The 25,713-nt window shown below is 38.0% G+C and overlaps 2 protein-coding genes and 1 long non-coding RNA gene across 4 annotated transcripts; 1 reads left to right on the forward strand and 2 right to left on the reverse strand.

Annotated features, from left to right (window-relative positions):
• Positions 1-2,649: 2,649 nt before the first annotated feature.
• On the reverse strand, positions 2,650-18,323 carry LOC105181068 (fatty acid hydroxylase domain-containing protein 2). Of its 2 annotated transcripts, none has more exons than XM_011137585.3 (6): positions 18,147-18,323; positions 5,682-5,811; positions 5,243-5,346; positions 4,545-4,872; positions 4,188-4,460; positions 2,650-3,841 (listed from the first exon to the last, which is right to left on the reverse strand). In XM_011137585.3, exons 1-6 carry the CDS (start codon positions 18,163-18,165, stop codon positions 3,682-3,684), a joined length of 1,014 nt encoding a protein of 337 aa, XP_011135887.1. In that variant the 5' UTR covers positions 18,166-18,323; the 3' UTR covers positions 2,650-3,681. The 2 variants fall into 2 exon arrangements, with proteins under 2 accessions (XP_011135887.1, XP_011135886.1); XM_011137584.3 differs by lacking the exon at positions 18,147-18,323 and adding an exon at positions 12,621-12,823.
• Positions 10,326-14,515, forward strand: LOC112589327 (uncharacterized). Its single transcript, XR_003113470.1, has 3 exons — positions 10,326-10,458; positions 10,531-10,684; positions 14,426-14,515. It is a non-coding gene; the product is annotated as an uncharacterized LOC112589327 (long non-coding RNA).
• Positions 18,324-19,755: 1,432 nt separating the features above from the next.
• Positions 19,756-24,010, reverse strand: LOC105181067 (F-box only protein 21). The gene is made up of 9 exons (XM_011137583.3): positions 23,686-24,010; positions 23,267-23,536; positions 22,744-23,191; positions 22,513-22,643; positions 22,225-22,387; positions 21,627-21,830; positions 21,378-21,464; positions 20,969-21,194; positions 19,756-20,863 (listed from the first exon to the last, which is right to left on the reverse strand). The coding sequence occupies exons 1-9, from the start codon at positions 23,844-23,846 to the stop codon at positions 20,691-20,693; spliced, it is 1,863 nt and encodes a 620-aa protein (XP_011135885.1). The 5' UTR covers positions 23,847-24,010; the 3' UTR covers positions 19,756-20,690.
• Between the last annotated feature and the right edge of the window lie 1,703 nt (positions 24,011-25,713).

The following is a 25,713-nucleotide window of genomic DNA, read 5'->3' on the forward strand; positions in this document are numbered from 1 at the left end:
GAATAGAATCCCAAGTCGTCCCGAGAGTTGCATGTGATAGTCGTGAAGTGAAAATTATCCAAAGAATTTCGCTCTCTATATCGAAACGAAAAAACAAAAAGAAAATCCGTGAGGTGTAATCTCTTGCGAATAATTACCAGAAAATTTCTCCTAGAAATCTTCGCTTTTATTCGTGTAAGAGGATCTTTATGTAAGAAAGAGACGTCTTCTTCCATCGCGATCTTCCTCCGTGAGTGGGAATCTGTGCGTTATATTTTGATGCCATTTAGAAGATGTAAATGAAATTCATCAAAGGGTCCAATTTTGCCAAGTCCGACAATAACATATTAGCAAACCGAATCTCTGTGGAATCCCGGCGGAACAGAGAGAGATCGCGTTTTGAGAGAATGCTCTTAGTGAATAACAGTTGCGCGATTCTTTTTGCATAAGAAAGCCCTATATAGTTTGTAAGACGACGCTTAACTATACGAAACGCTAGAAGATACACAAATTTACCAAAGAGTTAACCGAGTTTGTGTGACACGTCGTGCGTTACTTGTACTTTGTTCATACTGTATTTAGATAATAATGTTGCATTTCTATTTCGCAGGATGATTTACGAATCTTGAATCTATTTAAGCTCACTTAGTAAAGATATTTTTACCGATACTTGCCATATCGGAGTGGGCAGCATGACATACGTCTTCTCTCGCTATGTAAATACGATGAATAATGATTTGTGAAAATTATTCAGTCTGTGAGACTTTTTGAGATTGTGATTTTTAAGAGCGAAATTGCGTTTCAGGCTTTCGAAAGTGTATATTTTATTAACGCGCGGGAAAGCAATAATAATAATAATATAATTATTTTTATACGTCTATGTAAGAGAGAAAGATTATCCACATATATATATATATATTGTTACGAAATATACGTACTTTCAAATCATACATTGTTACATATTGAAATTCAGCCGACAATAACATCACAGAAAAAAGGAGAATAATATTTGTAAAGATTTTATTAATAAGCCTGTTATATAGATACATAAATACAGAAATATTAGCGATATACATACATACATACGCACACGCATGTGTATATATATATATATATATGCCTGTGTATACAGGGTGTTTGATAGCTGATCATGCAGACGAAAGTTGGGGATAGATTGGGTGTAGCCGAGAAGAAGTCATGTACCATAATGTCAAATTGCTAATAGTTATCGAGTTATTAATTGAAACATGTGAGCCAACGAGCGCGTAGAGAGCGGAGGGCGACCGCAGTAAGCACATAGACTTTTGATACAGGCGGAGTCAGCGAGTGTCGTTAGACGAGGGGCAACGTAAACAACAAGAGGCGAACGCGCGCAACGAGGAGCTTGCCTACCGCCATTCGCTGACTCCGCCTATATCAAATGTCTACGTGCTTACTGTGGCCGCCCTCCGCTCTCTACGCGCTTGTTGGCTCACATGTTTTAATTAATAACTCGGTAACTATTGTCAATTTGACATTATGGTACATGACTTTTCTTCTCGGCTACACCCAATCTATCTCCAACTTTCGTCTGCATGATCAGTTATCAAACACCCTGTATATGTGTATGTACATATGTGTGGGTGACTTACCACTTGCAAGCCACCCGTTAATTTCCTGAGGACCTTTTAAAATGAAAAGGTCAAGGATAATGATCATGTTTAGATGGGAAACGTCTGAAGATGACCGTTAAAAATTTACGCGCTCAGACATACGTGTACATTGCATAACAATCGCCTGTCGAAAGTCATTTTTTCGATAATGACAATTCTAGGTAGAATATGAGTAATATTGCTTCATAACTTCGTCATATTCAAGAGTTATCATCGATCCGCTGAACGTTGTGCTAATGAGGAAGTAGTGTAAAAGTGTCACAGAATATTACCGAGATGCGCGTCGAAACATCGGAAAACTGCCACATGAAGTATATCTTTGACGAATAACGTTTTCCTGCAGTAGAGATGTTCAAATCAATATCAATCAATAATATGTTATTATTATTAGTACTCTACTGCTATTATTATTATTATTATTATTATTATTATTATTATTATTATTATCACCAAGCTATGAGAGTTTGATCAATAAATCATCATCGTGTTTTATATATATTTATATATATATGTGTATATATATATATATATATATATCGCGTCAGAGTCATTGGTGTTAATATATGTCTACCTCTACATAGTCAGTTTAATTTCTTCCTTGAAATACTTGAAATCGCGCTAACGTTCTGCCCTAATTCTATAACGAGAGTTATACTTATCCTAAAAAAAGTACAGTTACTTTCCCAGTTCGATCCCGACTTGAATTCGAAACTAAATCAAGTCGTTACTCGTCGTCGCGCTAAAGTATCATCTAAAGAATTAAATATAAAAATAGTATTTCCTCTTGACGCACTAACTTCATGCCGAGACTACCATTACGAAATCAATACACTTGAAAGTATCGCAAGGGTAATGCAATTCTCCGAGTAATATTAAAACATGTGTCTAGCCGCAATGTTCCTACATGATACGTGATGATAAAAATATATTATTTTTTTATTTTCATCTTGCATTAAAAAAGGTAAATTAATATCTAGAGGCCTGTCCGATTACATCGAAAAAGCTTCAGAAATATGTGTGTGTACATCGTGTGTAGTGTATATGTGTGCGCACGCGTGTGTTTGTATCGTGTGCATCTACTTACAAATTCATATATATATAACATATTACCAGTCTACTAAAATTAACGTAAAAACTTGTGCATGAATGTATAGCTTAAATACACATATCACCTTTAACATCGATGCTAAAAATATTATAGAAAAAATATGAATCAAGATTGAACTGAAAGAAAAATCCGAGAAATAATTATCGGAGGACAATTTAATGGAAGTAATTATACATGCGTATAATTTCAAGAATGCAATTTCGTTACCTTTAATGGAGCAATACGTACACACACGAGTAAACGCATGTAGACAAAAAAATGAATGAAAATCGAGGGCTATTTTAAAAGGACTGGAGAAAAGAGGACGCGCTCGTTAAAAATCGATCAATATGCAGACAATGAAAGCCTCATTCTGCTATATCCGAAGTAAAATATAAGGCACTCTCTGTCATCAATTTTACGAATTTCCCTCCGGCACTTTCCCGATACTTTCTCTACTCAGTCCAACCTTGCGTAGCATTTATATATACAATCATTATCACACCAGGTCAGTGAGCGGACAATAGAGTTGCTTACGACAGTCATCTAACCGGTATAAGTTGCTCATATACTCTTGGACAACAAACTTCACGACAAACTAGGAGGTATTAAATTTCGACGCCATAGCGAACAGAAGATAAACGAGAGAGAAACCCTAAGAAAAAAAGAAAATAAATGTATCAAGTATTCGACAGAGTAGCACGAAAAGAAGAAGAACTGACGACCGGTTAGAAGAATGACGTAAACGTGATTGTGCGTCCGCTGAAATTTATCCGATTTTATCAAAGTTTGCACCGATCATATATACATCGGACCGGAAGCAAAATCGATTAAATTCACGATTCCCTCCACCGCGTTCTCGAACTTGGTCGCTAATGCGGAGAATTACGTTGCACCTCACGGAAAATTTCTCCCTCCGGAGATTCCCCCGATGACTTTCGCGCGGCTCGCCGAGCGACTGTTCTACTTTGATTTGTACTTCGCCTCGTCCGGGAAGATCTCCCTCAGCGGCACGAGGCTGAGCATCATCACGTGACGCACGTAACTTCGCGAGTTGCGGAATTGCGTGTCGGTGCCGTGGATGCGGTCCAGAACTCCTAGCACACCGTAGCATTGGTTGAATCTGCAAATATTCATTTGAGCTACGATTCTTCTCTTCGTCATTTGAAGGTGCGATAAAATACAAATTCGTGCGAGAATGTCCGTGAAAATAATCCCAAGCGGCAAGGTGACCAAAACATCAAGTGACGTCTTGGTAACGTCCTAACAACGTTCCTAACGTTCCTCAATAAAAATGTCATTAAAACGTCATTTGATATCACCTTGCTACTTGGAATTAAATACAACAAAGTAGATACAACTAAATTGAATATACAATTAACAATTAAATTAATAAATAATCACAACAAAATGAGACGCCAATAAACAGTTGCAACAAAATTGGACTATATCGACGGAACGGGCATTACTTTAAATGATGAAAATCGTGTGCCTCCGGCGACGGGAGGAACGGTAGGTGATAGCCGGAGTGTGCGTTCAACGTCGAAAGAATCGCGAGCGAGAACCAGAGCCAGGCGGTAGCCACGTGGGAGCCCATGAGGAACACGCCGAGGAAGGGCGGAAGTAAATTCGAGCCTATGTTCTCCAGAGGATGGCAATACATCGCGGTGACGGCTACGGGTGCGGTCCACTCATGATGCTGCTTATGTATGTACTTGTACAGAGTGCCCTTGTGGAGAAATCTGCAAGATCAAGCAAGCGATAAGTAGCGATTCGCACCGACGCAACGCGACGGTGATCTCTAGACGGAGAAAAGTGGGATATACCTGTGCGAGTAATAAAAGCCAATCTCCTCGCATAATATGTGAATCGCGATCTCGGCGAGCACCCAGTGGAAGGTCGGCAGCTCGCGCACCGGGGGGAAACCGCGCCATTCCATGATGTAATAACTCACATAGATAACGGGAAACCCGACAATAGTCTGATTGAATAGCACTTGACCGATCACTTTGCATAACTTCCTCTTGTCGACCGGCTCGTTCGTGCCCGGTTGTATTTTGTATCTGCGCAGTGCCGCCGGCCGATTGGTGATGTCTAGGATGGTGTAAATCCCACCGACCATCCAGTAGACGACTATCATCAGCAACCAGGACCCTGTACCGATAAATGTGTGATAAATATGAGAACATTGATGATGAGGTACAACGACATGAGTCGCGAGATCGCTGAATCGCTTCGAAGGAGATCTCAAAGTGTACTTTAGACGACTTAAATTTCGAAATTTCCAAGTCTATTCCTCAAGTTTCATGACAGAATTCTCACGATATAATTTCAGAAGAATACATGGAATTAGTTGCGGTGAATGTAAAGAATATTATGTTCGTACAATTGTATATTATAATTTATATATTTATACCACATGTATATATGTTATTATAATTTAATGTTATTATTATGATATCGATGTATTACATATATTCTAATATTAATATTAATATTTTAATATCAATATTCGCGAACTTACCATAAACCCACAAGGTAACGGAACCATCTCCGAATCTGTCCAAGATCTTGTCCCACTGGGCCTGCCAGAAATCGCCGGATGCGCCCCAAAATCTTTGCAAATGCCTGCGGTAACACACGTCAATTAGCGAATTAATTCGTAGAAAAGAGAAAGCTCTCACAAGTACCGTTGCGTATTCAGTTCCACATTTAATATTTAGCTCCACAGAGTGGAGATGAAAGAGAGAACTTGCGTACACAGCCAAATTTGTTTCTCGGGTTGCGCAAAAGAGAATAATCAATCGACAACGACGGCAGATAATTCGTCCCTCGATAAATTTTATTCATACGTATCATGAATGGACACTGACTAAAATGAACGTCACAGGATACAGCTTATCAATATCTCCCTTTACGCAATTCTAAGAAAATAATACGAAAATTTTCAAGTAGCTTCTCACCATGTCAACGAATTGCAGAAAGCGGCGAATCCGATCACCACAGTCCCGATAACGAAGAGTACGCTCCTAAGACTCGAGAGGAGCGTCGGTGGAGTTTGATTCTTCGAGGCATCGTTGGCAGTGGAAGTTGCTGCGAAAAAAAGAACGATTGAGTCAATATCGGTGCAAAACGTAATGTTAATTCCTCTCTTTCTCTCTCCCCCTCCCTCCCTCTCTCTCTCTCTCTCTCTCTCTCTCTCTCTCTCTCTCTCTCTCTCTTTCTCTCTCTCTCTCTCTAAACATTCCTCGTAAATCAGCAAATTAGTCAGCTGCGCAAACTCGAGATATCGTAACATATTTGAGATAGCACCGAGAAGTGCTTGCGGAAGACGATCCCGTGTTTTGTATAAGTACGTGCGTACTCAATGACGCATCGAGTTACTATCACACGCACTCGCATGCAGAAGAGCTTATTTGACTCTTTGTTCCTCTTCCAAAGCGACTCCGAGTGTACACCGGGGCGGTGTCAGTAAATGTACTCAGCGTTTAAGGGGGGAGTTATATGCGGAGCAGGCTGTTTTCAAGGCTATTTTTGTAAATTTTTTTAATAGAAACGGTAGGATCAATAGACTTGAAATTTTCACAGGGTATTCATTAATGTTCAAAGTAAAAAATTAATTTGCTACTATCTATATGAAAAGTACGCACAAAGCTTTAAATGTGTTTATCTAGAAACACCGTTTTCTTAAACTGTCGACACGATTACGCAAAAACTAGTGAACCGGAAAACTTGAAATTTTTACACAATATACAGTGGACATGTAGTTTTCGTCCCTACCTCGAACACAGTTATATGTTATTTTATTCGTTTTTTTAAACATGATTGCAAATTGAAAAAAATTTCACTTTCGATATTTTTTTTTGTACAGTCATTATTTTTCCAAACTTGGCTTCACTGCCTTCATTTTACGTACGAGCTATAATGGCAACCGTATATTTTTAAAATCTTTCTCATTTTTTGGTTTCAGAGTAGTGAAATTAGCCAGCCCGGAATTATTTCGACAGTCAACATAGAGCTCGCAAACGGACGACTGCATTTTTATCTATAATTACAAATCGGATTGGTTCTTGTGATTCAATAAAATTTCTTTTATACTTTAAACATCAATGAATACACTGTGAAAATTTCAAGTCCATTGATCTTACCGTTTCTGTTAAAAAAATTCGTAAAAATAGCCTTGAAAACGGCTTCCCGCATGTAATTCCCTCCTTAAAATGGAAAAAAAGCAACTCACTCCCGATTTTTTATCAATCACGAAAACATGACTGCATGAGGAACAGAGAGATTTCTATTCGGTCACGGTTGCTCTCAGTTACCTCACGTGGAGTTTCAATTTTGCCACCAAGCGGTCAGAAATCCGATTTTCGCAATTTCTTATAAAAGATTCGGATTTCTTTTACATAAGAGTGCATAAGGATTTAACTTTTTAATGGACCTTAAATAAAGGTGAACGAAATAAATAAACGTTATTGCCGTCGTGTGTATTCTGCAAAGATCTCCAATGAGAGCAGTCGTCGAAATTAATCATCGATAATTCCTAATGTTAAAGCAATCAGATTTCGGACGAGTGTTTTCGGTCGCGCTAACCGAGATATCGTTTATCGTCACTGAGATTTTGTCCAGACATTCGGTCCTCGACCTCGCGATGTCCGCGACCTTGATATTCCTTTCGATATATAAACATGCATCGTCGTATCCATATTTCCTAGCGTGAAAACGCTCGAAACCTCGAGAGTTGCTCGCAAAAGCGCTATGTCGACCTATTGCGTAAGAAAAATTAGTATTCTCCATTTACAATTTGCTCGTCGCCGACAGGTGCACTCGGCTCGAAAGCAAGCGGAAATGGTCAATCGCCGCTGCGCATAAAATCATTCGCTCAACACCTGACAGCACGGCACGAAAGTAATTCGATTTTCAAAGGATGATGAGTTCCGTTGTTTATTAGCGGACGTGCATTGTGACATTTCCCTCCGATGATAGCTGCGACTCAGATAGAGGGGCAGCAGATTAAAGAGCTGAAACGAGTCTGTACAAGAGAATTTTATAATCAAAATTATCGTGCAATAGAATTTTGCAAGCGACGAACTTTGTCGACCTTTCTGCCTTGATTTGTTAACCGCTTCGTGTATGTTTCAACAATTGACGTTTATCGAGGAGCGATACCTCGTCTCTGCAAAAATGATCATTCTCTGACGTCTGACGAGTTCAACGAATTCAAAACCTTGTTTTCTCAATTTGTAAGAGAGTCCGTATCTGAGAACAGTATTATTTATTATTGGAGAATTTATTATTATTATTATTGGAGAACAGTATTATTTATTGGAACAATATATTATTGGAGGACTCGATAGAAAAAAGCGATATCTTGTATGACGGAACCGTTTAGAACCAAGTGGATTTCCAAAACAATTTCTTCTTTCTATCAGAAACTTTCGATTTCGCGCATACGAGAGAGTTATCTCTTTTTAATTGCAGCTATTATGTTACTAAAAAATACATATTATTACTATATTATTAAATATAGAACTACTGTACTATTAAATATAGAACTATATTATTAAATACCATATTATTACAAAATTTATTACGTTTCTTAGAGCGAAGTAAACTCTCTGCCGAAAATCTGCCTTCGCACTCCCCAACGAAGAAGATGATAAAATCGAAAAAACTTGTATGAAAAGAGCTGTATAATATTATCTCCGAGAGAAGCGCCATAAAAGATAATAGAAGAAATAAAGAAAATATTTATGAAATATCCGAGTAGAATCACGCGTTATTTCGACATCGGTCTTTATCCACGATTAGATAATGAGTTTAGTAAGTAATTCAACAGCAGCCGGTAAGCGATAATATTCGTGATGTGATTTCTCAATCCGCTTGTTATTGACGAATTTATCTATCTACGGTAGATAATTAGCGGTGTGAAGAGAGGGCGAACGTCGCCGTCCGTATAGTCATCCTTGCGACGAATTTTTCACCGCGTTGTAAAACTTTAATGAGTCACTCCGTGCCAACTTTACACACTTGCTACGCAGTTTCTTCAGCTCGCACAACCTGTCGTCAGATCGCGATACTGCGACAAATTCGCGAGGTTGCATACTCGTCGCATCCAATGATTATTTATTTTTATGAAATTAACTATTAAAAATTAGCACGAGTTCCGGCGAGATGTTTCGACGGGGCGAGCGCGCGAGAGCGAACGATCGTGCAGACAAAAAATTATTATCGCTAACAAAAGCGATTGTTCTATTTATTTTCCTGCTCTCAAGTGGTGGTTACCTTCAACAAAGAATGTTGAAATATTTCCTCGATAATAGTATCAAAATGTATTCGCTCCAGATTTTAAATAAGCTCATTATCGTATGCTGAAACAAAGAATTAATTTCTGCTCGCAAGATTATTATGAGACTTATTTTTAAATATTCTATATCTGGTATGCCATTTTTTTACTCTAATTTAATATACTTGTATATTTGTATAATATCTTTAATATAAATTCTCGATTAAAAGTGTTAGATAGAATATAAATTTCGAGACTCGATGTTCATGACCTTATATCTACTGTCTACTCTAAAAATCTATGTAAACTTATGAAATGAATGCATTTTTTAAATGCTTGGGAAAAAAGCAACTTTTGAACTTTAACATAGCACTTCTTTTGTATGCATTCATGCCGATCAGCCGACGATAATCCGAGGTCTTCTCCGACGATTTTGCCTTTCTAATTCCAAGTTCCAATTGCTTTAAATGAGCAACACGTACTATGTTCCAGCTTGGGAAGTAGAAAGAGACATGTTTAGCACTCGTTAGGCAACCCGAACAGGACCCCTGTGCCCGTGCGGTATTCTCAATATCCATTTCTGATCACCGAGTTTAAAAAACACTCGTCGTGTTCATGTTATCGAGACGACTGACCAAGTTTTTGTGCTCAAACGCGTTCGCGTTCTTCAGCGTTAAACGCAGCAACGTCTTGCGCGCGCGGCCCAGCGGAACAAAAACGAAAGCGTCAGGGACTTCAGTAGTCGATAGGCGCAGTAGCTTGCGCATCTATTAAGATTGATTGTGCGCGCATGTAGAGCAATAGAGCTGCTTCGCAGAACACAATGCAATCTTCTCGCGGCGAGAGATCACGTGTGACCCGCGGAGACGTCATTAGCATATATATGTTACAGCATGTAGGAAAATTCTACGGCCGGCCCGATCGCTCGTTATCGAACGAACGTTATCTGTCCGCGAAGCGAACATCCATTAGCTAAATTAAAAGGAAAAAAAAAAGATCGCCAATTGTCGGTCAGACGCGCGCATAAATGTCACATAGATGTAAGTGTGCCTTAACGATATATTATCGCAGTTTAAAACATTATCACACCGAAAAAATCGTATTCTTAATTTTAGAAAAATTCCCTCTAAAGCTTTCTTCTAATCGAATATTGTAAAAAGTTCAGAATATTCCCCTCTAAAAGTCTTTTATTTAGAATAACATCTAAAATAAAGAAAATATTCTAAAATATATATATATATATTTCGTCGCCAGTTGGTTGACGAACGACACTCGCGCTCGCGCATGCGTAAACTATAATCTACGCAGCTTTTATTGCGTTGCCGTATCGTGTCCTGAACGTGTCCTGAACGTGTTTCGAAAGAAGTCTAATCTAGTGATGTAGTGCTGAAACATGGAAGAAGTGAAAAAGTGGCTGCTTGAACATAATTTATCGGAATTAGTCTGCCGTTTTGAAAGTAAGTACGAATTATTAAAAAAGTATATGAATATTACGTAACCTAGACTGAAATGATTCGTCAAAATAATAGCGAAACAACGTTGAAACGATGTCGATGTTGTTTCGACACGATGACGTTTCTGACTGAGAAGTACTGATGCACACTCAAACCTCGTCGACAGTCTATCCAACAGCCGAGCATGTGTCGCCACGTGAATACAACGTGCATTCCACGTGGATTCGACGTACGTTTTTGTGAGGCTACTACTATTTATCCATATTAGAGGGATATTCTAACTCTTATTAGAATATTTCATTAGAATATTTTCTTATACTTATATTAGAGGGAAATTCTCTCTTTTTTATAATATATACTTGGCGCGTATTTTAGTGGCAAATACTCTATACTTTAGTTACTTTTCTATAATGTAGAATAAAATTTTTTCGGTGCACTATTATTATTGAAACTATTGTTACTGAACTATTATTACTGAACTGTTATTACTGAACTATTATTATTGAAAATATTAAAATTACTAACGCAATTCATTCAGCGCTCTCGGAGAGATCCAGCGGAGATCGGTGCGAGTACAATTTATTAAGATTTCCAATTTATTAAGATCTCCAATTATTCATATGACTAAAAATTACGAGAGTAACTCTTACTAGTTATCGCGTTGAGTCTGATTGCAGTAAGATCAAGACGCACACGTGATACTTCAAATCGAAAGAGAAAAGTCGGAAGAAACGGCGGTATAATTATATACACTTATTGATGACGGTGATCTTTTAGAATTACAAAAACTACTAATGGAGCACTTGGAATGACAGAAAACCGTCTCCTTAGTCTTTCACACACGGTAGTTTTCCAGATTGATGTAGATCCAATCATGCAGAAAAACGATTGATCGAGTTGCTTCGTCAACAACAAATTTTTTTCGTAATGGCAGCTGTTTTTTTCGCGCGCGCTCGACTTTGAGCAGCTCCGACAAGAAATCTTCTGCTGCATGTGACGTAGCGAATTTTGGTTAAATATAGAAACGGCTGCATTTAATAAAAAATATTCTGGTTTTACACCGTTCATCAGAAATGATAATTTAATCATCGGACGTTTGTTAAAAACAACATCACTGTTCATTAAAAATAAATAAATTTAATAAAATCAGAATTCAAACTATCTTGAAAATGTTCAACAAGTATCTAACAAGTTATGATCCTTTAAATTCACACTTAAATCCTTCTTAATCTTCTTGTATCTTGGTCGGTTAAAGAAAGATAAAGTGAAATTGTAAGCTATCTAGCTCCAGAATAATAAGGGTCATCAGCACCGGCCAATGGCCGTGGAAAACCAAATAAAGAATATCTATCTAATATAAAAATAAAGAATATCTATCTAACCTTAAGAGGATCATTAGCAATGTATAAAAAAAATTGTATATAAATGAGTATCTACTTCAATTATCGTAATATCATTAATAAGAGTGGAAAGTTTTACATTGTACCAAATATCTACCTCGCCTCGTTGAGAACGTCATCGGGGAGGCCAGAATGTGAACAATATAATCAAATATCTACTTCGCAAAGAGTCGTTGGCAATACATGTAACCAAATATCTAGAAAAGATCATCGGCAACTCTCGGAATGGGAATTAAATTACCTCGCCGAATAGGGTCATTAGCAAAACTAGGGTCGTGAAGGAGTTAGTTCGTCTAAATCTTGTTTTCGTCTTAGAGGTGGAGCCAATAGCGAAATTCTTTGATATCCACGAGGACACCGTTGAGATCTCGCTATAATCCTTTGAAACGTTGTTCCAGATTGTGTGAATGAAAATCTTTAAAATCAAGCACATCGTCAAAACTCATCTGAATATAATCGAAGCGTTATTCACTCGTTCGCTTTCCTCGGCAGAATGAAATCAATAATAAATTGACCCGTTGTTTTACGTTTCCTTCTTTTTTATAAACAACTCCTTCTCACTTTTTTGAAGTCTTTGATGCTAACACCGCGTCAGCTCCTTCTTTTTCGCCATCGTCAATTTCCGAACAACGCCAATTCCCGATCGTTGCAGCTTCGCGCTGATTTATCCGCGTTAGCGAGAAGACGCGCCTGGCCGCACCGGGTAACATTAATAATATCTGTCTATTAATAATATCGACCATCGATGTATCATTTAACACTCACTCTGCGCGCCGCGCTTCAGTGCCCTCCACAGTATGTAAAACATCGTCCTAGCTGAGCAACAACGAAACTGGCTCTCCCGTGAAGTGAGATCTCGGCGTGGAAGAAAAATAAGCTACGACATTCACCGTACGCTGTATCTCGCGTTATTAAACGAACACCACTGACCGGCGACTCAGCGAGCCGAGTCGAGAATGCACACTGTCCCGCGTTCGCGTCCGCGTCAACTATGATTTCCCTTGTTTACGCTACCGCGTTAGAGTAGGGACGAGTGATAGCGTTTTCGATCGTAGTAGATTTTGCCTGTTTGACCGCCTCGCCGATCCGCACTAAACCGCGGCGAACAAACGCCGAGCAGCCGGACGCTGCTGTCTCTACCGTTGCCGTTATTATCGCCGTTATTAAAATGTGCTCTGGAATGTGGGTCATTCGCACAGGCAGCCCGAAGTTTTCAACAGGATGTTTTGCAAAACTGTCTGAAAAAATAAGATATCCTTTAGAAGTCGCCGCTCTATCCGGGGAGGGGGGGGGAGGGGGAGCAGACTCAACCGCTTTAGGCTTGGATTTATCAGAATCGGAAGAAAATGACTTAATTTTATTAAGGGGACTGGAGGGTCAGATTGCTGAAAAATCGTGCTTGTTTTTGATAATATTTTGTGACGAACTGAATAAATATGCAAGAATGAAAATTTTAGGTATATTTATATAACATATGAAGGGAGTAGAAAAATGTTTATTAACAAATATTTATATAAATATACGTCCACTTAAATTGTAAACGCGTTTTTCTCGAAATTTTATCGTTCAACTTTTTGCAGTGATTTCTCCTTCGAAATTAAGCTTCATATCGATTCGAAATTTTAAAGCAATAATATTTGTTCATCTGGCACTCAGGTGAACCATGAACAACTCCGTCAAAATATTTCATTTCGAGATATTAATTTTTTTTATTATGAAGGAACTGAAAAATTTGAATTTTTTCCTAATAACTGCCATTTTGTTAATTCTGTTCGATTTTTTTGGAGTAGTTCACCGGATAATAATAAGCCTCCGCAAGATTTCTAGTTAAAATTCGCTCTGATCGGACCACCGAGAGCCGAAATATTACTGCAAAAATGACTTGAGAAAAAAAGGAGAGTATATTTCAACTATACATATCGTATATTTACATGAGTATTGTTACTAATCAATTTTTGCTCTTCATATATTGTATAAATATATATGTAAAGTTTTCATTCTTACACATTTATTCAGTTCGTCACAAAATATTATCAAAAACAAGCACGATTTTTTAGCAAACTGACCTTCCATTCCCCTTGAGGGGGGAATTATATGCGGAGCAGGCCGTTTTCAAGCCTAGTTTTACGAATTTTTTTAACAGAAACAATAGAATCAATGGACTTGAAATTTTCATAGTATATTCATTAATGTTCAAGATATAAAATAAATTTGTTACTATCTATATGGAAAGTACGCATACTAAAACATAAACATAAAACTTTAAACATGTTTATCTGGAAACACCTTTGTCTTAAACTGTCGACACGATTACGCAAAACCTACTGAACCGAATAACATGAAATTTTTACACAATATAAAGTAGACATATAGTTTTCACCCCAACTTCGAGCACAGTTATATTTTATTTTATTTATTTTTTTAAACATGATTACAAATTGAAAAAGCTTAATTTTCGATACTGTTTTTTTGTATAATCACTATTTTTCCAAACTTGGCTTCACTGTCTTCATTTTGATACGGGCTATTATGAGCAACCGTATATCTTAAAAATCTTTCTTATCTTTTAGTTTCAGAGTAGTGAAAGGCCCGGAATTATTTCGACAGTCAACATAGAGCTCGCAAACGGACGACTACATTTTTATCTATAATTACAAATTGGATCGGTTCTTCAATGTGATTCAATAAAATTTATTTTATACTTTAAACATTAATTAATACACTGTGAAAACTTCAAGTCCATTGATCTTACCGTTCCTGTTAAAAAAATTCGTAAAAATAGCCTTCAAAAAGGCCTTCCGCATGTAATTCCTTCCTTAATGATGTTAATTTAACATTTGACGATTATACAAGGTGTTATAAAAGTCCCGGAAGAGCAGAATAACTCGAAAAATATGAGTCCTAGAAAAAATGCGAAGTACTGGGTTTTTATGATTTTTTCCTGGCTATCTGACGGTGACCTTGGATTTGACCTTGACGATGACCTTGAAGGTCATTTCAAGGTCAGGTCAATTTTTTTAAATAGGACCCCATACTTTTGACCCCAGAAATGAAAAGAGCGGAAAATTTTACGTTCGAGTATGACCTTGAACACTGCCAAATTTGACTTCTGAAGGTCACATAAAGGTCTAAGTTTGTTTTAGGCTGAAAACGCGAATATCTTCGAAAATGCACCTACTAAGGAGCAATGTTACGCATATGAATAAAAATGTAGAGGTCAACGAGGGACATTCAACCGTGACCTTGCCCTTATTCTCAAGGTCATGAGTTAAGATTATTATTAAGGTCAAACCGGACTTTTTTAGGACTGAAAATCCATACTTTTGACCTAAAAGTGTCAAGATTGAAAAATTTTACGTTCGGATATAACGTTTTCAACCTTGACCTTGTTCTTAAGGTTATGTGTCAGTCATATCAATGACCTCGTACGTAACGTAAAATCTCACTCTTCATATTATGGGAGGGGGGTAAAAATGTTTCCAGTCTAAAAAAATTAATTGACCTTGATATGACTGACACATAATCTTAAGAACAAGGTCAAGGTTAAAAACGTCATATCCGAACGTAAAATTTTTCAATCTTGACACTTTTAGGTCAAAAGTATGGATTTTCAGTCCTAAAAAAGTCCGGTTTGACCTTAATAATAATCTTAACTCATGACCTTGAGAATAAGGGCAAGGTCACGGTTGAATGTCCCTCGTTGACCTCTACATTTTTATTCATATGCGTAACATTGCTCCTTAGCAGGTGCATTTTCAAAGATATTCGTGTTTTCAGCCTAAAACAAGCTTAGACCTTTATGTGACCTTCAGAGGTCAAATTTGGTAGTGTTCAAGGTCATACCCGAACGTAAAATTTTCCGCTCTTTTCATTTCTGGGGTCAAAAGTATGGGGTACTATTTAAAAAAATTGAAATGACCTTCAAGGTCATTGTCAAGGTCAAAATCCAAGGTCACCGTCAAATAGCCAGGAAAAAATTATAAAAACGCAGTATTTCGCATTTTTTCTAGGACTCATATTTTTCGAATTATTCTACTCTTCCGGGACTTTTATAACATCCTGTATAACGATATTTCTATTTCCATTATGTGCTGGATGTTCATCCGTTATATCTTTTGGACAATTTGTGACATTGAAATAAGATCGAATGTACTCGTATATAAACATGCGCACGCGTCGATATCTTTGACAAAATTAATGAGATAGATTGCACACTTTATCAAGATATACTGAGTAAGATACATTTTCTTATAGAGTATTGTGAAACAGGTCAATCGTTTCTTCTTTTATATGTTCTTTGCACCAATTAGAAAATTAGACAAGAAAAACATATATATACTTTCCATTGCCCTTGAGCGGGAATTCATCTTTCTCTTCAAGTATATGACGAAATGTCAGGCGACGTACATATGAAATCTCTCGAATCTCGCGTAAGACTGAACAATCCGACGCGTCTCATACGATCTTTCGATATATATTCTATAATTATATGTGCAAAACACAAGAATTGCAGGCTGCTCCAAACTTCGGAGCAGTAGCATAATTACATCACGGCTTATTTTAGCGACAATCCGCCGCACTCGATCTGAAAGATCCGGCCAGATTTTCTCAGACGAACGGCCTTTGCAGCACTCGAGATTTTCCTCAGCCACAGGTGAGATTCTTTCAGCGAGTGCAACTTCCAAGGGCGGGTTTTTGAAGTACGAAGGTACAAAGTGCGATACGTTTACAACAAAGCAAACACGTTGTTTGTCGTGAACTTTACGAGTCATCTTCTTGGCCTATTCTCTCCTCGTGATTGTCTTATCTCAAGAATCATGACAAATAATAATAATGATGACATCGGTCTCTATCGCGGGTCATTGTTCTAGTTATAGTTTTCGTTCACGAAGAATCACAATCAATGCGACTCACTACGACGCAATAATAGTTAATTGTAATGATTTATAAATAAATGAATTTTTCTCCACGCAAAGTCCACGTAGAATCGTAGCAATAACCTGAAGAAACTGAATGATTGAACAAATTTAACGTCAATATTTGGCTCATGTATTTTAATTTCATTAGGCCACGCGCGATGATAAACGATTATAGAGAGTTGCATTAATTTACCACATCTTTGGTCATCCAGTCGTGAGCCAGAGAATTGGACAGAGCCAAAAGTCTGAGAAATAAATTTTGCCTCTTTTGCAACAGCAAAGAGGAGAAAGATTGCTTATCGGTTGCAAACCGCAAAGATTCCCTATTATGGCGTTAACAACGTTCCCGTTAGTGACGTCATAATAGCGTTCGTTAGCACTATCATTTAGCTCCACGAGTATAGTGCTGATAGCGCTAATCGGCGTTTGCTCGAACGCACCCGAACGCACGTTTTATTGCCGCGCCCGAAAACATTCGCCTGGCCAATCAGCTGTGCGAGAATATTGTTGACGCGTTATCCCGGCAAAGTGAACTCTCGCGCCGGCGGGTCCTTCCGTGAAAACAGCCTTCCGGACTGCACGTCGTTCGGACCGAACGTCCGAAATTAGATTCGCGGACCTCCGCAGTGGCCGAAAATATCTGTAAAACACGTCCGAAGTGAAGTATCGATGTTTCGATACTTATCGCAACGTCCCGCGCTCCGGCGCCGACGACGGCGGCAGGAGCGGCGGAAACCGGGTCATCCACTTGAATGAAAACAGAAATTTCGTTATTGATTAAATGCATATCGCGCGCGTATCGGCGGCCACGCGCGCGCGAAAGCTCCGCTTTTTCACGGCCGATCCTCTCTGTCTCCTTCTCGCTCCCTCTCACTCCCGCGTGGCCGCCAAACACACCGTCACGTCCGCGCGCATCTTTTCCGCCGGAAGCCGCGACTTTGAGTCCTTTGGGAAGATTTCGACCTGGACGACGGGACCGACGACCCGCGCGCGATGATCCTTATCTTTTCAGCGTCGAGGGCTCAGCTCGGACGGAAAACGCGTCCATTGCTGGTCGAGTCGCGTCCCTCCGCGCAGGAGAACGCTCGAGGCGAGCCGTCCGAGGAAATCGCGCCATCGGGAACGCTCAAAATCGTTAGCAACAATTATCGCAAGAGATGAGGAGGAGGAGGAGGAAGAGGAAGAGAGAAGAAGAGAGAGAGAGAGAGAGAGAGAGAGAGAGACGCTTATCGCACGCGTACACTCACGCCACACCGGTTTCCTCCGCGTCGCCGATTGTTCGCCGTTCTCACGTCGAGCTATCAAAACGGCCGATGCGAGAAATTGCGAATATCCGACGAACGCGGGCGGTAAATAGACGGCCTTTTCCTACCTTTACACTGCCGCTGCATCTCCGTCGTCTGCACACGGCGCGTCCGACCAGAAGACTGCACGGATGTGCGGGGACGAGGAACTCGCGGTAGTCGATAAACTGACAGACGTCGACGTTAGACGCTGCCAACGGTATATATATATCGCCGTGTATATATATACCGCGGTATATATATACGCATATATATATATGCGTGCACATAGCGCGAGCGTGCTCGTATGCTTCGGTCATAACGGCGGCTGGCACCGGAAGTTGGCGGGTTCTGTCGGATGGCGAGTGAGAGGACGAGTGGCCGAGTCGCGTCCTGCTTGACTGCTCGTTCCACCTGTCAAACGACATAGAATCTATTCGCTCTATCCGTTTACTCATGTGACAAACCGACACGCCGTGTCGATGTAACTTCCTCAGCTTTCTCTCACCTTTCGAAGCGGAGATCACTGACGTGCGCGGTGCGAAGCAGCGTGAATTTGGCTGTGAACGCTACATCGAGACGGAGGAAATTTTAAGTAATTTCGTTCAATTCAATTCAATAGATGGCTCTGGGCGTGTGGGTTGCCGCTCCAACGCCACTCTCTGGAAGTAATTTCGTTCCTTTAATTATATATATACACGAGTGCTATACCTTAAGCCAGCGGCACACGGTGCTTGTTTTTGTGCTGGATTGCTCGCTGGGTGAAAATACTGCGTTCTGATTGGTGCATTTCCATCCATCTTCGGAAATGCACCAATCAGAACGCAGTATTTTCATCCAGCAAGCAATCTAGCACAAAAACAAGCACCATGTGCCGCTGGCTTTACATCTGGCATTTGACAGTTGTGAAACGGTCATTGGCGATGAAGGCCTGGTCTACAATAGATGTTGTAAGCTGTAAGCCGTAAGAACTGACCAATTATAGCTGATTATTTTTGTAATAATCGACTGTGATTCGCCAATTCTTACGGCTTACAACACGTATTGTAGACCAGGCCTAAGGCAGCGACATCTTTTCGCTGTGAAATAGAGCGAGAGGGAGAGACTGCAACAAACTTCTCGCTCTATCTAAACTGCAACTTCCGGCTTCGCTCTGCAAATGAAACGCTTAGCATAATGTGTGCGTACGTGTGTGTTGTATGGTCGTTGCGGTAAACGCGCGCCATTATATCGCGTACTTTTTCGCCGTTCTCGTCGATGATCTTGGAGAATGCAAATGGTATTACCTGGAATAAAAGATAAACGGACTAGAAAGAGCCCACCGTTCAATCCGTCTCCAAGTTGTGCCGTTTGAAGACGGAAAAATGATTTTTACCTCGTCGTTTAATCGTTCTGTTTGAAATTAAACGCCATCTGGCGTGTTAGCCAGTCGGTTCGTACTACGTTTCGATGCCGTTGAATACAGTGGCGCCTTACAGCGGTAATCACGGAGACTATATTTTATTCATCAAGGAGCTTTATCACGCGAGCACGATCTCAACATTTTGCACACATACACACACACACACACACACATACACGCACTCACACACAATGGGCATGCATATAGAAAAAAGACGCATTTATATTACATATCACTTATTATGCACTATTATTTATAATTTATAATACATATACATAGACAAAATATATTTATGAAAGATACATAAAAAGTTTATCTTTATTAACTGGTAGCGCGCGAAATCTCACATTTCATAATAATTATTTGTACATAAAAATATTGTTTTCATAAGTAAAAAAATATTTTGCCGTTATACTTAAATGTCGATTTTCGATAACTAAAAGTAATACTGAATTGTGAGTACACGAGTAACCGCTTTCCTCCTTTCTAATCTCTGCATACAGGAAATTCTATATAACATTATCTTGTAACATGTGTTGGAAAAAATGAAATCGGGAATCTTCCCGATATAAGCTGTCGATTATATTTCTACACTTATAAAAGAAATCCCTTATACTGTACAATGCCATTTTTCATTTTATACAGTATGTTTGCTAACACGCGGGAAGTAATACGAGGAATAAAACATCGAGATAACGAAGAAAAGAATCATACGAATATAAATCCAGTGACGTTATCGCGTTCGTGCCGTTTCTATATTCCGATTCACATTTAAGTTTTCATGTGTATCAGAAGATATCCCGATATTATAATACACCCACACACATCAAACGCTAGTCGTCAGCTAGACCGATATACATTGTAAAAACGTAAGCATAGAAAACGTGAGCAATGAGCGAATCTAATTATAGTCGAAAATGTTAAAATGGCAATTTTTATTGTTCTTCATAATTCTCGACTCTAACTGTTCGACAGATGTAACGTTTAAAGTTCCATTGATTCTATTGCTCAAAACTTTTTGTGTGCTACAAGCCTTACTGTTTGCGCATTGTCTATTTCATTATGAATAGTGATCATATATAAATAGCTAGAAACAAATAGCTATATAAATAGCTAGAAACAAATAGCTATATAAATAGCTAGAATCAAACCCTCAGATCGGATTGAATTGTGATAAAGATCCCTTTCTCTCTTTTCTGCGATTATATATTAAGCTTGGAACGATTTTAACTTAGGAACATTTGTAATAACGTTTGCAATATTCACGTAAAACCTCAAGATCGTCTGGATACTCCTCCAACAATTTTTGATTTGGCATATAGTGAGTTCCTTGAAAGTGACTGAAGTATCGGCCGATTTCACTATGATCGATCCATGTCGGCTTCTTCGCTGGGTTTATACAAACTGAAATCAAAATTGTAATGTCTCACATTGGACAGTTATATCGTAAAATACGTATAAGCATTATTTATAAAAATGTGTGTGACACATTTGACAACTTTATCATACCTTGAGGAAGGAAAAAGGTTTTATCGTCGCTAAAAAATACCTCATAGTACGGTATTGCTTTTGTCGACCTATAACGCTGATGATCCTGACGGATTAACTCATTGCCATCCCTGCCCCAACCTACTATTACGCCTATGCGTGTAGGTTCGCATGTATAGTCATCGAACTCCACGATCATCCCAACTGCATAATTTACATACTTTGACCTTTCTTTTGGTATGACGTTCTGAAAAAAATTTTTCATTACTTATCAGACTGATAATGAAATTTAAAAGAATAAATTGTTTATAACACTAGTGAAAAGTTTGCTGAGCAACTGTGCAATGTCAAAATTAAATAAATTAAATATATTAGATAACAATACTATTGGATAATAAAAAGAAAAGTTATAGTTAATAGTAATACATACTGGTGGTATGATTTCTTGTATTTTTTCAAGCCTATCTAATATCACTTTAGCTCTTGCTCTCGTCACCAACAGATTTGTATTTGTATCCTGCAAATATATAATTTCTACTTAGAAATATTTTCTTTCGCAAAAGTTAATATCGCATAATCATAATGAATTAATGTTGTATAATCATAATTGTAATAATTAATGTACAAATACACTCTAGTGAATTATTCTATAAGAATATTTATAAATTTGCTTACATACACGAATATTCTTTAATAACATCGCGATACCCGATAAATCCATCTTATACGATCTATAAATATCAATTAACCATGAAACTCCTTCCAAATCGTCCTGATTTACCATGAGTCGAAGTTCTTGTATTAAGCGATTTCTTTGTGTTCGCCTTCTGTCGCTTTCTTTGCTCACGCAAATGTGCACATAGTTTAACAGTCGTACTATCAACTTGTAAAACAAAGATAATATGTACAATTTGTAAAACAAAAATAATATATATAAGATAATATACTGAAACAAAATCAAACGAAAAAATGAATTATTTTATTTCTTCTTGTGAATCATTTATATTAGAAGCTTGTGCAAAAATTTGCAGAGTCGCAAATGATTTCACTGAATCAAAGTGATGAATAACAATTACAGAAATATTGAACATAACTATTAAAGAGCTGTGAAGGCTAAAAATTCAACAAACTTTTGCAAGCCTCTAATAAAACAGATTTTATTAATTTAGCATATTTTTGCAGAAGCCCATGATTAATTACACTATGTATTGATAACCATTAGCCTCTTTCTTCATGTATTAATAATAAAAATGCTATATAAAAATAATTCTTAATACCTGTGCTGGAGTTGGTTTGGGTACCTTACGATTCTTTATAGGACATGTTATATAGTAGGTAGTATCATTATAAAATCTAGGACACCCTACTCTGTTTAGAACAGTCCCATTAGAAAAAATGTCAATATAATAATAACTTTCGCTTTCGAGTCTTGTCATGTCACTGCAAGCAATAAAAAGAATATACATATATTTTATATACTTTTGTATATATACACCTACATGCATACGCATACACATACATACACACACTTATATATTTGAGACTGCTAATATTATTATACTTGCCATCTTTCTTTCCAAATTAAAGAAAAATAATTAGAGAAAGTAAAATAATCACAAGATACACCCAGTCTTCTTGCCACACTCTCAAATATTATTGTCAATATTAAAACATCTCCACGTTTGTCTTCTAAAACCTATATTATAAAAGATAAAATAAAGAAATATCATATAGATTGTATACAAATACAGTTATATTTATAGAATATGATTGCAATATATTCTAACCCAACTCACATTATCTATAAAATTTTTGTAATGTGAACTAGCTCGTTCGGAATCATTAAATGCACGGAAACCTAAATTATGAAACATAACTCTGCAAATGATATTTAAGATTTGCTGTGTTTCTGTTTTGTCCCATTGATTGTCATTATTCATGTTGGTTCTCCAGAAAGAGAACTGTTCGGCAGATACTAAGAATATCGAATGCCGAGGATATTCCTCTTGAAGTATCTTCAGCACTTGCTGTGCAATATTGTCCAATGATGCTACTATATGTGAGTAAGATATACGTTCCAGAGGTTTGCACCATTGTGCCATAAAAGTTGCTGCCCATTCTGAGACATGTTGTGCAGCAGGCCGGTTTATGAATTTCTGCCACTTATTCCTCAAGTGACATTCTTTCAGGTACATAGAAACCTTCCGAGCATAATATTTATTTCTCAAGTTAGTATGTCTATCCCTGAAAAATATAGACAAATTACAAGTCATGTGATAACATAGATAAGTTACATAATAATAGTTTATTGAATCTTACCATTCATTACCTCGAAGAATCTCCTTTATTTCATCCTGAAGGTAATAATATTCCAAAAGATATGTATCTTCTTCCACTATACAGAATACTTCCTTAAAATTCAACATATCACTAAAACTTAAGTCTCCCTTGTAATAATTTTGGTCATATAACCTCGTAAAGTAATCTAATAATTTTTCTCTACATCTTTCTCGTTTTATTATTTCTTCCTTAATATTTACACCTCCTTCACGCCAATATCGGTCACAATTTGTTTTTAAAGCAGGCCATCTAAAAGTAATATGATAGATGTTTCTCAAAAATCTTGCAGGATATAACAATGTAATTTTTCATCTCTTCATCAAATGCAAAATATCGTACAAGCGTTTTATAATATTGCAATGCCGTATTTTAAGTTACTATTATTAGAAATAAATTACCTCTGGAAAAACTTGCGTCTCCATAGGGCGTTGTTGTTGTTGACTGTTGTGTAGAATAACTTGCAAGTTAAGCTAAAATTCACAACATCTTTTATGCTGATGTTCTTATCCTCCAGAATTAAACAGATGACGTCGTCCGGCAAGCGTGTTAGATTCGCCATCAGGAAGAAAATTATAAAGAATGAAAATACATGCGATTCGCGATAAATAACAGTAAATCTGTCTATCTAGACTCACAAAGGAAATGCGCACAAATCTACCGGAAGCGACTATCGGTTAGTGATCGTACTGATGTTCTATATACAGAGTTTGTTCTTTTTAACTGCATTGCTGAACTGGTGCTATAAGTTAAAGTGAGAAAAAATTGTTGTCCCACTCTAGGACTGGTTGTTCCAACTTCTTGATAAATTAACTAATAATTAAATCATATGTCTGTCTTTGTCCAAATTGAAGGGAAAACAAAGATAAATATATGATAATCAGTTAACTCACGAAGAAGTTAGAACAATCGTGACCCTTAAGGCTCGTCTACATTAGCTGTAAGAGTAAGGCTGTAAGGTTGCAAGACACGAAATGAAATATTTTCATTCGCTGACAGCTTACGTTACAGCCTTATAGCCTTACTTTTACAGCTATTGTAGACGAGCCTTTACGGTATACACCAATCAAATTCACAAATTTTACAGCAGCTGCTTAAGTTGCGTTCCGAAATTCACTGCCAGTACTGAAAATACATAGTTTGTGTCACGTATATTATAGATTTTCAGTGCTGTCAGTGAATATCGGAACGCACTTAACCGCCTTACAAAGCGCTTAGGCCCAGTTCCACAACTTGCTTTAAACGGAGTTTAAAGCAAGTTGTGGAACTGGGCCTTAAAGCCAGCGGCACACGATGCTTGTTTTCGTGCTGGATTGCTTGCTGGATGAAAATACTGCGTTCTGATTGGTACATTTCCGAAGATGGATGGAAATGCACCAATCAGAACGCAGTATTTTCATCCAGCGAGCAATCCAGCACAAAAACAAGCACCGTGTGCAGCTAGCTTTAGTGATTATTATCTATGATTGGAATATTCTTTTAGATCTTTGATAGGTTCAGGAGAATGAAACAATCAAGAACAATCACTAAATGTTTAATAAGGATGAGGCTAATATTACATTTGTCGTACGATAAACTTTTCGAATACGTTGATTGGTTAACAAACAGAATATTTCTAGGATTGCTCCGCGTACGCCAATCAATATATCCGAAAAGCTTGTCGTACGACACATGTAATATTAGCCTGAAACACGTTATTCCGGTATTCTCCCTCTTCCTTTATCTCATTCTTATGTCTCTCTCACATTAACACAGCGGATGCACCCGAGTAAAGTTTCCCGCAACTTAATATGTATCATATTTTAAAGAGTGGTTTCGGCGTTTTCGAAGTGGTGATTATGACGTGGCGACCAAGAACGCAAAGGGGCACCTAAAAAATTCGAAGATGCACAACTGCAAGATTTACTCGAAGAAGATTCGAGTCGAACACTCGAAGATTTTTCAAACGAGTTAAATGTTGACAGATCTACCGTCGGAAAACGTTTGCATGCGTTGGGAATGGTCTAAAAATCAGGAAATTGGGTGCCACATAAATTGAAGGAGAAAGACATTGAAAGATGTCTGAGTGACATGCGAGATGCTGCTTCGAAGACAAAAAAGGAAGGGTTTTCTGTATTGAATCGTCACTGGCGATGAAAAATGGATCTACTACGACAACTCCAAACGACTGAAATCATGGGTGATACCAGATGAACCAGGTCCATTAACTTCAAAACGGAATATCTACGGTTCAAAAGTTATGTTATGCATCTAGTGGGATCAGAAAGTGGGGCGTTATTTATTATGAGCTTCTAAAACCGTCCGAAACCATCACTGGAGATCGTTACCGACTGCAATTAATACGTTTGAACCGAGTTTTAAAAGAGAAACGACCGGAATGGGATAATAGGCACAGGCTGATTCTGCTACACGACAATGTTAGGCCCCAC

Source organism: Harpegnathos saltator, unplaced genomic scaffold (genome assembly GCF_003227715.2).
Source record: "Harpegnathos saltator strain DR-91 unplaced genomic scaffold, Hsal_v8.6 scaffold47, whole genome shotgun sequence".
NCBI lineage: Eukaryota > Metazoa > Arthropoda > Insecta > Hymenoptera > Formicidae > Harpegnathos > Harpegnathos saltator.

Coding starts and splice junctions, on each gene's coding strand:
- LOC105181067 (XM_011137583.3), bottom strand. CDS start 23,846: ATGGCGAATCTAACACGCTTGCCGGACGACGTCATCTGTTTAATTCTG. Junction 23,537..23,685: donor AGACGCAAGTTTTTCCAGAG/GTAATTTATTTC, acceptor TATTACTTTTAG/ATGGCCTGCTTTAAAAACAA. Junction 23,192..23,266: donor ATTCTTCGAGGTAATGAATG/GTAAGATTCAAT, acceptor TATATTTTTCAG/GGATAGACATACTAACTTGA.
- LOC105181068 (XM_011137584.3), bottom strand. CDS start 12,663: ATGTTTTACATACTGTGGAGGGCACTGAAGCGCGGCGCGCAGA. Junction 5,347..5,681: donor TTCTGCAATTCGTTGACATG/GTGAGAAGCTAC, acceptor GTGTTACCGCAG/GCATTTGCAAAGATTTTGGG. Junction 3,842..4,187: donor CACGATTTTCATCATTTAAA/GTAATGCCCGTT, acceptor GAATATTTGCAG/ATTCAACCAATGCTACGGTG.